This window comes from Portunus trituberculatus, chromosome 41, assembly GCF_017591435.1.
Source record: "Portunus trituberculatus isolate SZX2019 chromosome 41, ASM1759143v1, whole genome shotgun sequence".
Taxonomy (NCBI): Eukaryota; Metazoa; Arthropoda; class Malacostraca; order Decapoda; family Portunidae; genus Portunus; species Portunus trituberculatus.
Window position 1 is genome coordinate 34,123,343 of NC_059295.1, and position 17,136 is coordinate 34,140,478.

Sequence of the window (17,136 nt, forward strand, 5' to 3'; positions counted from 1 at the left end):
GGGTGCTCACTGGCCTTGTCTGGCAGCTGGCAACTGCGACTGAACTGCACCTCGCATCAGTCCGCTCTCAACCTTCCTTGCCATCAACACTCCTCCTTTCTACAGATCTACAGACCTCTGCACTTCTCACTAAGTCTTCTCAGCACCATCAGTCAACATGGCCCTCAGCATGAAGTATCTGCGCAGTCTGGGACTCCGGGTGGCACCTCAGCTTAGCCGTGTGCAGCACCTCTCGGCACAACCCGCAGCAAACAGTATCCTTTTTGGCTGCTACGTCCCTGTGTGTGGGTCCTCAGGAGTGTCTGTTTTGTGTATGGTGGTTGTGCGGGGTGTAGTGTGTCTGTGTGTTATGGGGGTACTGTGCAGGTAGTGTGATTCTTTTGTGTTGCTATGTCCCATGGGGGGAATGGTCCCCAGGGTTGTCTGCTTGCCTGCTTGGTGGTGGGGGAGGAAGGGGTGATAGAGGGCATAATGTGTAGGTGCGTTATGGGGTTACTATGCAGGTGGGATGTTTGTGCTTTCAAGTGATGATCTGTGATTACAATATAGTGACCTCGAGCTCACTTGTGTCATTGATAACAAAATAATTTAGTGGAGTGGGCATTCATTGAAGTGCCAAGATCATGTCATATGCATATCAGCTTAGAAAATTTATGGTTAATTTATGGTGTTTCTCTGAGGAGGATTTGAGATAGACTATATGTTTTCCCGAAGATATTTATAGATTATTACTAGGTACATCTTTTGCAATTAAATTTTATAAGCATCTTGTGTAGAAGTGGGGTCCCAGACTGACTGGGATTGCATCCTTTTACAATTATGACTTTATGACCTGATTATTTTCATTCAACTCAAGTATTACATGCATGGTAACAGAAATGATGTGTTCAAAAGAATGCAATAACAAAATATTACTAGACTCAAGCTAACATGACATTGAGTTGGTTTAACCACAATTTTACTTTCCTTTGAGATGTTGTCCAAACATTCAGACTTGTACTGTTTCACTGCTTCTTTGGGAGATGATTTGTATATACATACTAGATGTGAACTTCTCAAGTAAAATGCTCTCGAGAAATTAGTCGGAAAAATATATTTATTTTGATATAGTTGTGATTTACAACTGTTTTGTTTTCCTTAACTAATTTGCTATCAGTCCAAGAGAAGAAGGATGGTCCAAAAGGTATGTGGAGTGTGAATCTGACTTACTGAAATTACTTTGAAGAATGTTCATTTGATGTATAATATTGATCATATTTTAATTTGTGTGTGTTTATATTTATTAGATAATAAGGTATCAATCTCTTAATATGATATGTTTGTGTCTGCAGCCAAATTTGACTGGAGGGATGCTCTCAACCTGGAGAGTCAGCTGACCGAGGATGAGATCATGATCCGAGATGCTTTCCATGACTACTGCCAGGAGAAGCTGATGCCACGGATCAAGGAGGCAAACAGGCACGAAAGTGAGTATAGTGGGGAGAGAACAAGCAGATTATTAGAATAGTGGTAAAAGAGTGGTAATGTATGGCTGAACACCATATTGTTGCCGTGTCATGCTTGAGTTTTTCCGCTATTATTTGTCGGGGTTTGCTAATGCTGTAGTAGAAATTTCATCAATTGCAGTTTAGGTGTGCTTTTTGCAGTATTTATTGAAATTCTGTCTGTATTGCTGAAATAGTTTTATAATTGATGTAGTAATTTTTATTTATTTGATTATTTATTTTTATTAATTTATTTGCTTAATTTATTAATTTATTTTGTGCAGAGTTTGACCGTGACATCATGTCTGAGATGGGGGCCATGGGGGTACTGGGACCTACAATCCATGGCTATGGGTGCCCTGGGGTGTCCTCTGTGGCATATGGACTTATTGCAAGGGAGGTGGAGAGGGTGGACTCTGCCTACAGGTGTGTGAAGTCATGGAGTGATAATGTACTGATTCCTTCAGAATATGTACATCTTGTTATTAGGAATCCTCAGTAATAGTGTTACTTTTCTTACAATTAGCTTATTTTTTTATCCTCTCAATCTGAATATAATACATGCACTTTTCTCAGCTGTTTTACCCTTTATATATTTTCTGTTACTTTACCATCTGCTGTTCTATTCTCCTTTTGTAAACATAGCACTTGTTCACACTTGCCTTTGCTCTCTTATTTAGCATAGAGAATATTTTCTTCTCTTGAAAAAAAAATCTGACATTTTATTTACTTGTTATTTCTCTGTTGACTTATTTTCCAAAATTTTTATGCAGCAGATGATTCCTGACACTAACATTAACTGCTTACCTACTTGTAACAGACAAATTATTATTATTTCATTTTCAACTCACAGTTAAGTAAAACCCAGCAAAAGATAGTTGGTTAGCAAAATTGTTGAATGTTATAAGTTCTGTATTCACACTCTTCATTGTTGCTTGGTTCAGGTCAGCCATGTCTGTGCAGTCTTCCCTGGTCATGTACCCCATCTGGGACTTTGGTACTGAAGAACAAAGACAGAAGTATCTCCCAAAGCTGGGTAAGTGGCTGCTGTCACTTAAATGTGTACACAATTTAGAGCACTGTATGTCAATAATTAAAGTGATATAGTATTCAAATTTTAAGTATGAGATGGTGTTCCAGTAAGAATATGGTTTATTTTTACTCTAACTTTGTTATTATGTGTAGACGTGTAATGAGATGTTGGCTTCTCAGAAATTGTTTGATTTTTGTGTCTTTCTGTTGTTTTTTTATTTGTATTGTTTATCTCATATCTTTCCTTGGCAACTGTGTAGAGGATGTTGGCATGATATATAGACAGAGTATTGTTACATTGCTGTCATCTTCTGTCATCTTAGTTGACATTGAAATGAGCCAATGCATGAAATGTCAAAATTTTATTATGTGTAGTAGGAAACCAATCACTAAGGTAGCTACGAGCAGCATGTTTAATAGGCCAAATGCTGCTCGTAGCTACCTTAGTGATTGGTTTCCTACTGAAAATACGATTTCCCAGAAATCAACCTGTTTTGTTTATCATGTGTACCTTATACTTTGCTATATAGTGTTTGCTGAACTGAGTATAATTTACATAACACTACTCTAAACTCAAATTTTACCACAGCAAAGGGAGAACTGGTGGGCTGCTTTGGCCTGACAGAGCCAGACCATGGAAGTGACCCAGCAGGCATGGAGACCCGGGCCAAGTACATCCCCTCAGATAAGGTGTACCTCCTCACTGGCTCCAAGACATGGTGGGTGTGTTTTTTTTTACCAGGCAGGGCAAGGCTTGTGTTGCTAAGATACCCAGTAAAGTGAGACATATTTTTGTGGGAGATATTCATTGAGGTGAATTTTGTAAATTTTGTTCCAGGTTTATGTAGTATAATACAAGTATTTCCATTAAGTTTTCAAGTGTTTGAAGATTATGACAAGTAATGAGTTTCACCATTACTAGCTGAGCAGAACCTTAAGCTTATTTCCTTGTATCCTCTTCAGGATCACCAACTCGCCTATTGCTGATATAGTGGTGGTGTGGGCTAAGTGTGAGGATGGCCACATCCGAGGCTTCATCATGGAAAAGGGCATGAAGGGCCTCGATTGCCCCAAGATTCAAGGGAAGTTCTCCCTGCGAGCATCCGATACTGGCATGATCCTGATGGATGAGGTGGTTGTGCCAGAAGAAAATATGCTGCCTGGTGTTAAAGGACTCAAGGTAATGCCCCTGTTGATACTGTCTGCTGAAAGAATTGATTTGTAGTTCGTAGATAGTTCTTGTCGTATATCATTTTAGTGCCTGGGACCTACTGCTTGTAGAATCCTATCATGGCAATCTTGTTTGAGATATGTTTCTTCTGATTATTGACTACTTGACTGGAGAGACACTGGTTATTGACTACTTGACTGGAGAGACACTGTTTCAAAAGAGAGAACTTTTAGCAGAACATATGATCTATATACAGAATGGAAAGCTGACAAGGGTTAATGAAGGGTTTAAAACATGCGGCAGATTAAATGCATTTTTTGGCATGCTGGAATGGTAGGGAGATATGCAAGCTGTAGTGAAGGAGTTATATGAAGAGGGATGTTTAGTGATAGGGGAAAAAGAAGAAAAAAGTTGAATATTGAAGCAGACATATTGCTAATATTGAATTATTGTACATTATCAGAGATAATGCTGCCTGGGTGTGGGATTGTCATATAAATGGCTTAGATACAGCAGTGCTACACACTTTCCTTTCAGTCAGCTACTGCTGATATTTCTGTCATTCATGTACATGTCTAGGGAAGATCCTTCTGTGTATTTAGGTCATGGTTATTAAGTATTGCCTAATTGCTTATAATACACAGCAAGTCATTAGGTCAGCTTGCAGACGCACTAAGTAAGTCTTCCTCTCTTACCTAGGGTCCTTTCAGCTGCCTCAACAATGCCAGGTATGGCATTGCATGGGGTGCCCTGGGAGCAGCTGAGTTTTGTCTGGACATGGCCCGCAGCTACACCCTGGACAGGAAGCAGTTTGGCCGTCCTTTGGCCAACAACCAGCTAATCCAGAAGAAGATGGCTGATGCACTTACTGAGATCTCTCTTGGCCTCCAGGGCTGTGTGCATGTGGGCCGCCTCAAGGATGAGGGCAAGTGAGTATGGTTTTATGGATTCTAAGAAAATATTCAATATTTTACCTTAACGATAATATTTCATAACTTAATAGTTTAAAAAAAAATTTCAAGAAAGTAATTGCACCACCTTTTCCCTCTTCTATCACTATGTACTCAATTGTTGTCTACCTTCATGCTTAACTTTTATTGTTAAAACTATTCACCACACACAGGGCCACCCCAGAGATGATCAGCCTCTTGAAGCGCAACTCCTGTGGCAAGTCCTTGGACATTGCCCGCAACTGCCGGGACATGCTGGGCGGCAATGGCATCTGTGATGAGTACCACATTGTGCGGCACGTGATGAACCTGGAAGCTGTGAACACCTATGAGGGTGAGTGTTTTTATTACCAAAGTGAAAGACTGGTTGCTGGTTTACATGGGCCGGATTTTGTTACTGGATAGCAATTTGTCAGATTTCATGGTTGCATACAATGTGTGCATAAGTTCCCTTGCTATTCAGACTGCCTCAGCACCTCATGTCTCTTTTGTCCATGTAGGTGACTTTTAAGTTCACAGCTGTGCACTAGAATAGATAGTCTATCACTTGAGAGATTAATGTGAATGCTATTTTTCCTCTCTGAAACATAGCTGTTATACTTTTACACATGACACCCCCTTGCACTTTAAACCCTAATAATGCAAAAATACTTTCCATCTTCTCTAACAGGCACCCACGACATCCATGCGCTCATCTTGGGCCGTGCTATCACAGGGCTACAGGCGTTTAGTGCTAAATAAGGTATGAATCAAAATCTTAGTATATTTTCTCTTCAGTAGCATTTAGCAGTACCATTGATAAGGTGCTGCTTGGATGTTTGCTTCCCATATGTAAGTGTAAATACCTGTGGGTTGTTAGGAGGGTAAGTGTGAGTGTGTTTTGTCATGTTTTGAGCAAGTGTTGGATTTATCATGGGTATGAATGATGCCTGGAGTGATGAAGGGTATGAGGCAATGCCACACTAATAGGTGCTGCAGTGGTGTGCCTCCTGTGTCTAGAGGGAGGGAGGGAGAGAAAAAGGGTATGAAAATATTTGTTAGTCTTCCAGCATATTGTAGAGTTTGCAGGAAGTTTGACCAGTATCATTGTGAATCATATTTTGAGAACTAGTATTGGCTGAATAAGAGAACATTATTTATACTTTAAGTTTATCTAATTAAGTCATACCATGTCATAAATTTTGTGTGTCCGAAATCATCTCAAGTTCATGATTCAGGTTGAAAGTTATTGATTGGTTGTGGTCAGTAAAGTGGGTATCCTTTATTTATTGGTTTGGTCTGGGTAATTAGATCCACTGTTAGAAAGGATACACTCTTAAACATTATATTTACATTATCTATTCAAAGGAAAAGCAATTGTAAGAACTCTGCTTTTGAGGCAGATGGATATGATGTAGTCAAATGGTACAATAGACTTATCATATTATGTGTGATTGGTACTCTGTTTTCAAAGCATGTTTACATTTTTCATTTGTAATTATAAACTATACATTGAGTTACAAATTAAAAAATGAATGTAGAGTTATTAGGCTACCTCTGCAAGACCATTATAGTATGCTAAGTGGCTATCTTTCCAAGATAATTATAGTATGATGAGTATGGAACATTTCTCAGTTCTGACCATTATAACCTCATGTGGAAGCAGGAAGTTAAGTGATTAAAGTGTCGTGTTTGAGAGGGGAGGGAGTAATTACTAGTCTGCTAACAGTGACACCACTGTAGTCAGTAGAGGTGCACTGTCAATTAATGCCTTCACAGACTCTCTTCAGCCCCTCACACTGCTTGTTATGTGCTGCTGTTATGGTAGTCAAGTTTTCAACTGTGAATTTTTAATGGTGTTGAAAAGAGTTTGTCCTGTAAGGGGAAATTGTATACTAATATTTTAATACATGATGGAAAAAAAGTTATTGTATTAAAAGAATTGGGTTATTCTTGAGAAAGGATCTGGTAGTGTATTAGTGTTGGTTTATACTACATTGTAAAGAAATCACATATGTAATTTCTTTACTTCATTATATTTTATTAAAAATTGTGTTTTCCTTTTTTCACCTTTGAATATATGTACTGCAGTATGTAGTAGTTTTGAATGGTAAGTTGCTTGAGGAGGTTGGTTGTTTTGAATATGGAGGATTGCATGTTGCATGTTCCTTGGGATGAATATAAAGAAACTTGTAGTATGGAGTGGTGTGAAAAATGTTCCAAGATTTGTCATACAAACAAGAAGGTATTACCTTGGTTTAGGTTTGGAGATCATCCATTCAAAGAAATCTTGAGCAGTGATATAGCACTATTTTCTAAAAAAGCATTTAGAAGTCTTGTTTTAGAAGCGTGTCAGGCACCAGCGATTTGCACTGAATCTCTTCTTTGATGGGCGCAAACATTTTTTGCAGTCTGCTTTGTTGAATTTCCTGCTCAACTAAACCCTCTTTTAATTCTTAAGGCAGGTTCACACGTGTCAATATGTGACTGAAATTGCAAGTCACTAGAAGTATCGACTGAGCCCTTTTAGTCAGAACACGTTCACACATAGCAACTGGGAAGTATCGGCTGGTTGGCGGGAAGTGAATGTAAACAAACAGCTACCCAACAAGATGTCTTCCTCTGGTGATGATTGTGATCAAATAAGTGATTTCATCACAAGTATTCAATTCTCACCTCCAACAACATCCTGCATAGAGGGAAGCAGTCATCGGAGAGTGGCAGCACTCTCATCAAACGCCTATTTGTAGAAGCTTTTTTTGTTGTGGAATTCACTTTTAGGGTCCCAGATCTGCTCTTTTTCCCTCACCAACTACAAAATCTTTTTCTCTACATCGATGCCACATTTTCAAACCTTTCTCTGTGACGTCACAATGTAAACAAAGTCACGAGTCGACTGAACAAGACCAACATGTTGGTCTTGTTTTTGCAACTGGTTTTTCCAGTTGCTAGGCACTGATATTCAGTCAGAAACAACCAACTTGCAATTTAATTCGTAAATTGACACGTGTGAACCTGCCTTTAGTCCATGACATCTATGACATTTCTATAGAAGCTCAGACAATGATGCTGCACCGCTGATAGTACATACATAGTTTTAGTGACGCTTGTAGAGGTCCATGCTGCATTCTACAGCATTCCATTCCAGTAGACTTGCAGTCCAAGATAGGGTTGATGGGCAGCATGTGGGCCAGTGCCCTTCCCATGTAAAAAAAAAAAAAAAATATATATATATATATATATATATATATATATATATATATATATATATATATATATATATATATATATATATATATATATATATATATAAGCATAAGTGCGGGTTACTCCTATCTTCTGCCATTACGATTTCTCCGGTCATTGTGACTGACAGTAGTAGCATTGCTGTGGCCGCAACAGCCAGTTCAGCCAGTCTTTAACCTATTGTAGACAAGGAAAAGTGTTTTAATACGTCATTATAAATGTCACATTGATTAAGTAGATGAAATATAGTTCGTCACGTTAACAGCGTGAGATTTTGGCTACGAGCGAATGAAAAACAGCCTTGAGGGTGCGGCCGAAGCGCTGACAATGGGCTAATCGACTGGTGGTGGGAGGTGAGCTGTGGATACAACTATAACAATACTTGGGCAGGATTGGCGGGTTGGGGCGTTGCGGACTGGCCAGAGGAGGGGTGGAGGTGAGGGTTAGTAGTCCTGCAGCGAGTTGTTGCTCCACCTCCTCCAGGGTGGGTCTGCAGATTGCGTCCTGGTGTTGCGCGCGCTGAGCCACCCTGGCCAGGAAGCTCCTGTATCTGTCTCTCCTCATGAAGAGCAGCATCCTCTGCAGCAATACTCCAAGGGAAAAAATATCGCTGTACGGAGTGCTGATACCGCCAGCCAACACTTCTGGGGCTATCCAGAAGTAGCGGTCTGCCTTGTGGGCCAGCCTGAACCCAAGACTGAAGCCCGTGTGACACGCGAGGCCGTAGTCTATTATAGAGACTTGTGGAGGCTGCGTCTCGTCTTGTGGGATGAACAGCGTCACGTTGTTGTTTTTGATATCGTTGTGCACGATCCCGAGGGCGTGCACTTGGTGGAGACAGCGAACCACTTCAAGGCCAATCCAAAGGATAAGGCTGTCGGACAGACCGAGGCCTTGCAGGGCGTCCAGCAGGGTGAGGCAGCCCCGGTAGGACAGCACCATTAATGGGGGTTCATGGGACACACCTATCAACTCTGGAGCGCCACCCGCTCCACACAATTGCTTAAGAAACGATAATTCGTTCTCGAAAATTTCGGCTGTCTCTGCCTTCATTTTCTTGACCACGGCCTTGTGTCCCTGCCAGCGCAGCAGAGTGACCACCGCCGTCGCCCCGCTGCCCAACACTTGCCTGCGGTGAGACAGCACGAATTGCACACCCTCCTGTGATAGCAAGCAATCCTCCATCTTTACTGAATAGCTTGTCACACCAACTCTTGTTGGAAGCGTGGGGCGGCGAGACGGATGAGCGAGCACAAGCAAGTTTTAATTCTTATACGGCACAGTCATACGAACACTTCTTTTTCTGGGTAATATATCTGGCAAGCTCCACCAACGCGACACAAATTCGAATAATGTCATCTCCTGTGTGGTAAGATTTTAATGGACGTGAACTATTTCTTTTATTTTTAGCAAAAAATTGAAGGCAAAAATACCCTAGGTATTTTATAGGAATAATTTATATAATCTGTTTATTTGATAGATATTTAATGTTGATATGATTGATTGATACATTATTGCTGCGTCAATTATGAAATACAACAAAGGAGGAGGATGGGTCTGGCCACCCACCCCTGGACAAAGACATAAGGGTGGAATATAAAAAATTCCTGTACGTAATAAAGGTCACCGCGTCGGAACAACATCTTGTCATTGGATTACTGGCCTGGGGTGGTGAAGAGGTTTGCATACGAGTAATACAGCGACGAGAGGAGCTAAACTACATAGACAGGTGTAGACATACTAGAGAGCTTCACTGAGATGTAACATGCCACCACGTAGCTTCCTGCCAAGAGAGAAAGAGAGAGAGAGAGAGAGAGAGAGAGAGAGAGAGAGAGAGAGAGAGAGAGAGAGAGAGAGAGTCAAAAAGGCAGAGATCCAAAGAGCATGAGCATATTTCTAGAACATGAAGTAGAATTTTCATGCACTTGTTTTTTCTTTTCTTTTTTCTTTTTTTTTTTTTTTTTTTTTTTTTCTTTCCTCTTTCCTATTTTAGGAGTCGCTGCTCCTTGCCTCGCCTAAAAGGAAACTCGTGCTGAGAATTCTTTATTGATAATTCATCAACATTATTTTTTTCTTTATTATTTACACTGCAGTTTTCCTTCTACTATATTTAGCAGAAGTATTTTCAGTGTATGTTAGTATTTGTATAGATAAAGAATTTCTATTGCCGGAACTCGCACTGGGCCAGGTTGTGCCGCCTGACTGGAGAGCGCCGCTAGCTTTAAAGGAACGTATTCTAAAATCCTTCTCCGCCGCACCTCCGCTACATTAAAAAGCTCTCCTAGTTGAAGTTACACGAATTTTTAATGATATTTTTATGGTCCTAGTGAGTGACTAACGAGGTTTCTGCATTATTAACAGAAGAAACACTTTTGAGATCCAGAATAATAATCTCTTTGCCTTATGAAAATAGTCGTGGTGAGAGAGCAAAGCGTTTTAGAATATACTGACTTTAAGAGGGCGATGATTTTTACCGTAAAAGAGCGCATGTCCCATTTGGTGCCGCTTTGGGAACCTCGGTGGGTCTCGGTCCTCACGCGGCGGCGGTCTGTCATGAATTATTGATGGCGTCCATTTGCATCATGGAGAGTAGAGCATCTAATGACAGACCAGCCGCCACCAGTAGCTGCGGCGGCGATAGCTGGGGCGTTGTGGGGAGGGGGAGGGGGAGAGGGGGAGGACGATGTTGACTGCAAGGATGATAGCATAGTAGTAGTAGTAGTAGTAGCGGACTTACTTTTTTTTTTCATGTGTGTCAGGGAGATAAACCATGGACGAAAAAACAAAACAGCTAAAAACTAGAAAAAAAAATGTGGTTGGGGAGGAGGAAAGTAAGAAAAAACGCATGTGTCGCTCTCAAAAAGTCAATACTCGTATTTGTAGTGCTAGTATCAGCAGCAGCAGTAATAGCAGTAGTAGTAGTAGTAGTGGTAGTAGTTGAAGTAGCAGCAGCAGCAATAGTAGCAGCAGCAATAGTAGTAAATGAAGGACCATTCCATAGACTATTGCCTAAGTAAAAAAAAAAAAAAAAAAAAAAATAATTATCTGAAAATGTCGATGTCATTATGATCATGTAACAGCTGCAGCTCATTAAACCAATCAATTAATATTAGTTTCTACCTACCCAAGCTAACTTTCATGCCAACGCTCTCAATTTTGTGTTATTTGTCCATTCAATGCTTTGCTTAGAATCGCATGTCACTTATGGCTTGATTATCGCCACTGTCGCGCTTTGCTTAGTCATGCACACTGTATTCATCTGTCTATATCACATTGGTCTCCCTCCGTCTTCCCTGCTATGTCATTCTTAGTCATTCATCGGAGTATATCAGTCCCCCATCGTCTCTGGTCACCCAATCTCACTCTTTCTACTCACCAGACCAGGGTAGCAATTCCCCATGCCCTTCCTGCTCTCAATACATGCCAGGTGTTGCCTACATGCTTGTTAGTCCATCCCTCGCAGCGGCTTTGCATTTCCACCTCACCTTACCCTTTTCAGGCCGTACTGTTCCTGCCAGCCTGTTGACACCATCACCTTTAAAATCCCAAGTTTCACTACTATACAGCATTGCACGTCTATCATGATGTGCACTGTCCGTCTTTCGCATGGGACTGTTTATACATAGTAGTTAACTCTTGGTTGTGTGTGTGTGTGTGTGTGTGTGTGTGTGTGTGTGTGTGTGTGCGTGTTATTTTTTCAAACACTTTTGGTCTCCACCACCGCTAGTTTCAAAAGGCTACGTTTTAAATTGCTGTAGTTTTTAAGTGTTTTCATGGTTCTAGTGACGGATTAGTAAGATTTTTTTTTTTTTTTTGCATTAATAACAAGAGGAACACTTGGTAATCCGGCTAATCACCTCTGTGGCCTTCGAAAATGGTCGTGGTCAGAGAGCAGAGCGTTTTCGAAAATAAACGTGTGCGTGTGTGTGTGTGTGTGTGTGTGTGTGTGTGTGTGCGTGCGTGTGTGTGTGTGTGTGTGTGTGTGTGTGTGTGTGCGTGCGTGTGTGTGTGCATGTAATTCACCACGGTCATCCGCTGGTCACCTAGCCAGTCTTCCCCATTACGGAGCGAGCTCGAAGGTCATAGACCGATCTTCGGGTAGGACTGAGACCAGAACACACTCCACACACCGGGAAAACGAGGCCACAACCCCTCGAGTTACATCCCGTACCTATTTACTGCTAGGTGAACAGGGGCTAAGAGGCTTGCCCATTTGCCTCGCAGCGCCGGGATTCGAACCCGGCCCTCTCGATTGTGAGTTGAGCGTGCTAACCACTACACTACGCGGTGTGTGTGTGTGTGTGTGTGTGTGTGTGTGTGTGTGTGCATGCATGTGTGCGTGTGTATCACAAGATACGTTTTTACCCGCCTTTGCAGAGACAACGCAATTACTTAGCTGTACCGTATAGTGCGAGCGCAAATCACTAGGAGGGCAGGTCACGTGTCTTGGAGGCGGGAGGCAGGACTCAAATCTGGTGTAATTGAAATGGATGAAATTGGCAGCGGGCGTTGCGTGCAGTGGCAGCGGCAAAGGCAGGCAGATGAAGGGGAGCGGGCAGCGGTGCTTTGAGCCACCTCGTCTTAGCGGGAGTTAGTCGGCATTACCCAGTTCCCAGAGCAGGTCGGGGGCGTGCGCGCACGCACACACACACACACACACACACACACACACACACACACACACACACACACACACACACACACACACACACACACACTCTCTCTCTCTCTCTCTCTCTCTCTCTCTCTCTCTCTCTCTCTCTCTCTCTCTCTCTCTCTCTCTCTCTCTCTCTCTCTCTCACACACACACACACACACACACACACACACACACACACACACACACACACACACACACACACACACACACACACACACACTCTCTCTCTCTCACACACACACACACACACACACACACACACACACACACACACACACACACACACACACACACCTGTCGCCAATATTACAGCGGCACATTCAGCTAATCAGGCAACGGCTTTTTGGGCAATTAAAAAAAACAACACCACCTGATTTTAATCCTATATACATTTTTGGTAATATCCTTGCCTGTAGGTTGCAATGAAGCTCGACATTACCAGAATATTAGGTTGCCAGCGGGAGGGTAAAGCGGGGAGCAGGCCACGCACAAGTATAGAGAAAGAGCAACACAAGCACACAGACCAGCCCGGCGTGCCATAATTCATCAGACTGGCTCAGAATGTTGCGGCAGAAAAGGCTGGCATGTTTTTTAGGAGAGTGTATGTCCCTCCCCCACTCCCCCTCATGAAGGCAAGCACGAGGGAGGGTGTGTTGCTCTCTTCTGCTCCAAGCTACTATCTGAACAAAGAGCACCAACAAGAATGAGTAGCTGTCCCGCTGGCGTTCAGGGGTGGAGTGTTTATATGACAGGGAGTTGCTTTAAAGGCGGCGCGTCACTTGGTGTTGTCGTGATGCTCCCAACACGCATCAAGGGAGATGTAAAAAAAAAACATTGCAAAAACATTCTCTGGAGGGCACGAAGGTGATTTGGTCCAGCAACAAGTAATTGTCTCGTAAAGAAACTGTAACCAAGGCTAGGCGGCAGTTTATTCCCGGCTGGTGGCGCTGCCCTCATTGCACATTCTGGCCACTGCGGTGCGTGAATGCAGGAAAAAAGTTGCTGCCGACACAGCAGGACGTGGCCATCCGTGTGCAGGCAGACCCACATAAAGTTTTCCCTTATCTTTAGTAATTGTGCATATATATATATATATATATATATATATATATATATATATATATATATATATATATATATATATATATATATATATATGTCAGATGCGCACATCATAAGTGAAATATGAAAAATATAAGAAACAAGAAATGAAGATATAGGGAAGTATGCTAGTTCGCCAGTATGCGGTGTGTAACCGTATCCAGCCATAAAAGAGAGTAGGAGGGGCAGGAGGGTCAAAGGGAAACATTTAATGACCCAGGCCGTTTGGCCCAGGGCAGCCCGGGCAGATGTGTCGCCCAGGTCATGTAAACATCCAGTGGTAGTGTTGTCGTCTTGGATGTTGTTCGTACCACACGTGGAGTTCATTTGAGCTTGTGCTTGATTGGTGAATGGTACATTCTGAGGGGCGTGTTGTGTAGACAATTTGTGCAACGTCGTGCAACAGCTCGGATCACGACATATATTTACAACGAGAGAGAGAGAGAGAGAGAGAGAGAGAGAGAGAGAGAGAGAGAGAGAGAGAGAGAGAGAGAGAGAGAGAGAGAATATATATGGATATACTTTTTAAATAAACTAAACTTTCTTTTGACGCCTGACAGGTTGACACACGACAATTCCGTTCCTTCATTCAAGTTTGAGTGTACAATTCTGTTGTCTAAATTTATTTTTTCCGCATCCGACAAATAAGAGCGTAAAGAAATGGTGAGTCTGAAACGTACAGACAGAAATACATCAGACTCCAGAATGAGAGATACAGGGTAACGCTCGTCGTTCAAAAGGACAGGTGCCGCAGTAATAACAGTCATTTCTCGCTGCAGGAAACAAGTGGCATTAGATTAAATGAAATAATCAAGAGCCAAGTTATTCTAATGATAAAGAAATACATATATAATTAAATTTCAGTTAGGCGATTATTCCAAATCGAAAAATATAATTAACTCAAGGTGAATAAAGTAAACCTGCTTTTTCAATAAAATATTTATACAAAAGATCACATGTAAGATTTAACCATCTACTGAACCACAACTGGTAAAGCGTAGCAGCATTATGTGACTACGAAGTAAAGTACACTTCGAACATAAGAATGTAATGAAATGAGGTAAATTACAAGAAGCTGTCAGGCCTGCACGTGACAGTACAAGCTGTGAGACCTTCTTACATGTATCCATCCACCTATCATCTTTTTCTAGTAGGTCTAATTGTTTACCTAACCTAATCTAACCAAGAGAACCATTTGGTCCTCTTTTGCGACACACACACACACACACACAAAAAAAAAAAAAAAAAAACTCTGGTTTCCCTTCAAAACGCATAAATCTTTCGCCTTTTACCAAAGATTTCTGTGGAGGGGAATAACTCAATGAGTTTTAAACACACACACACACACACACACACACACACACACACACACACACACACACACACACACACACACACACACACACACACAGAGAGAGAGAGAGAGAGAGAGAGAGAGAGAGAGAGAGAGAGAGGAAAAGAATCCTTTACAAGTCCTGTGCAATTAGGAGAACCATGAAGTCAGAGATACAATTATACTAATGCAAGACTCTTCAGTGTTTGAGATAACCGTGAGGTGTGTATGGATCTCCGAAGATGGCATTAGAAAGAGAGGAAAGGAGGAAGGGAAGGGTGAGTGAGTGAGTGATTTGGCAATATAGGGCGACTCAAAAACGTGGTCATATGGAGCAGGAGGAAAAGAAAGGAAGGAGGAAAGGAAGGGATGGAGAAAGGAAGAGAGAATGAAGGAAGGGATGGATTTGGGAAGTGTAGTTAATTCCAGTTGCCTTTTTTTTTTTTTTATCATGAGAGGTTCGGTGCCGTATTGGGTTCATTACTGCCATTGCTACTGGTGTTGTAATGAAGGTGCAATGCCTACACACACACACACAAACACACACACACACACACACACACACACACACACACACACACACACACACACACACACACACACACATACACACATACAATGAACACCATCGACTCGGATGTTCCAGCTCTTGAACAATACCAATACACACACACACACACACACACACACACACACACACACACACACACACACACACACACACACAATTTCGCGCGTCAATGTACGTACATCAGCTGGCGTGCCTCAATAATGCTGTGATGTAATGCTCGGGTCCATTATGAGGTCCATTCGATTGGTCGAGGCGGCGGCGGCGGCAGCAGTGAGGTGAGCGGTGCCGGCCGGGGAGAGACAGACAGACAGACAGAGGGATAGACGGACGGATGCAACGATGTAGTATGATAAAAAGCCTCTGTTAGGATGTCAGGGGAGTAACTCAACTGTCGCAAAATAAGAATAGCAATGTTCGGCGCTGTTTTTGTTTCTGTTTTATATTTAGCAACGTGTGGCGAACGCTGTAGGTGAGGTGAAACACTATGGATCTTGCGGGAGTATAGGTGGATGTGACAGGTGGAGTGAGTGGAGTCTGCATAGCTAGGTGGATGTATCGGCGGACATACAGGATGTTTTGGTATCCTCAACACGCCTGTCTTGAAATACATTAGCTGACTTTTTTGAAATCTCCTGTAGTTTACTGTATAGGAAAGACACATAGAAGACTTTTTAAGACTTTTAACACGAAAATCTTGAACTCGCGAAGACTCTGAAGACTTTTTAACTCGAATATTTTTAAATCGAGTATCACTTTCAGTGGACTTAATAGTAAAACAGTAATGTATGTTTTTTCGATATCAAAGCATACATAATGAATCAATAGTTTAAAACATAAATGTTTTTTTTATCCATGTACATTTTGAAACACAAGAAAACTAATAAAACGTAGCGCTGCAAAAATTAACCTAATTTTCTACGGAGTGCATGATAACAGAGATTGTTTTTGTCACTGGAAGCCTCGTGACACCGTAACGTACACTCGCCGCCCGCTAGATGTCACCGCAAGTCATCACGTGAGAAATGCTGCCTTGAGAGAGAGAGAGAGAGAGAGAGAGAGAGAGAGAGAGAGAGAGATAATATAACAGGGGAGTCTTTAGGCTAATCCATAAATCATCATTGACTATGAAATATTTTCCGAGAGAGCGCCGCAGGACAGCTTTGGGGGCTGGGAAAAGGACGGGAGGGGAGAAGGGAGAGAGAGGCAGGAGGAAGAGACACCACCACCCACCATCACCACCACCACCACCAGTCTTTTTGTCCTTTAATAATTTGACGTGGAATATTTTCTCGTGGACTTCCACAATATTTTTATCCAGTAATTAGTCACTCAATTAAACGTAAATGAGCACCGTTTCAGGAATTCGTATTATCGTGAATGATGGAATGCAAATGAACTTAATTTGAAGGGATTATCGGATGAGCCCTGAAATGAATAATACCAGGAACTTAACCTTTCTTTCTGTTTTTTTTTCTTCTCCTCCTCCTCCTCCTCCTCCTCCTCCTCCTCCTCCTCCTCCTCCCCACCTCTCTTTCTTCAATAATTATTCGCGTTAAGCTTTCAGAATAGGTTAAAGTTAGAAGCGTCAGGCAGGGAAATAAGTCAAGAA

At 41.9% G+C, this 17,136-nt stretch overlaps 2 protein-coding genes and 1 pseudogene across 2 annotated transcripts; 2 read left to right on the top strand and 1 right to left on the bottom strand.

Moving 5' to 3' along the window:
- On the top strand, nt 1-6,669 carry LOC123516846 (glutaryl-CoA dehydrogenase, mitochondrial-like). Its single transcript, XM_045276544.1, has 10 exons — nt 1-254; nt 1,157-1,183; nt 1,332-1,466; nt 1,769-1,910; nt 2,429-2,520; nt 3,106-3,235; nt 3,480-3,696; nt 4,387-4,616; nt 4,811-4,971; nt 5,308-6,669. Exons 1-10 carry the CDS (start codon nt 158-160, stop codon nt 5,376-5,378), a joined length of 1,302 nt encoding a protein of 433 aa, XP_045132479.1. The 5' UTR covers nt 1-157; the 3' UTR covers nt 5,379-6,669.
- Nucleotides 6,670-8,120: 1,451 nt separating this feature from the next.
- Nucleotides 8,121-9,047, bottom strand: LOC123516710 (mitogen-activated protein kinase kinase kinase 11-like). The gene has a single exon (XM_045276310.1). It carries the CDS (start codon nt 9,045-9,047, stop codon nt 8,121-8,123), a length of 927 nt encoding a protein of 308 aa, XP_045132245.1.
- Nucleotides 9,048-14,870: 5,823 nt separating this feature from the next.
- On the top strand, nt 14,871-14,960 carry LOC123517219 (annotated as a pseudogene).
- The last annotated feature ends 2,176 nt before the right edge of the window (nt 14,961-17,136 follow it).

Excerpts from the sequence above, each read along its gene's own strand:
- LOC123516846 (XM_045276544.1), top strand. The coding sequence starts at position 158 with ATGGCCCTCAGCATGAAGTATCTGCGCAGTCTGGGACTCCGGGTGGCA. Across the intron at positions 1,184-1,331 it reads GAAGAAGGATGGTCCAAAAG|CCAAATTTGACTGGAGGGAT; the intron begins GTATGTGGAGTG and ends TTGTGTCTGCAG. Across the intron at positions 3,236-3,479 it reads CTCACTGGCTCCAAGACATG|GATCACCAACTCGCCTATTG; the intron begins GTGGGTGTGTTT and ends TATCCTCTTCAG.
- LOC123516710 (XM_045276310.1), bottom strand. The coding sequence starts at position 9,047 with ATGGAGGATTGCTTGCTATCACAGGAGGGTGTGCAATTCGTGCTGTCT.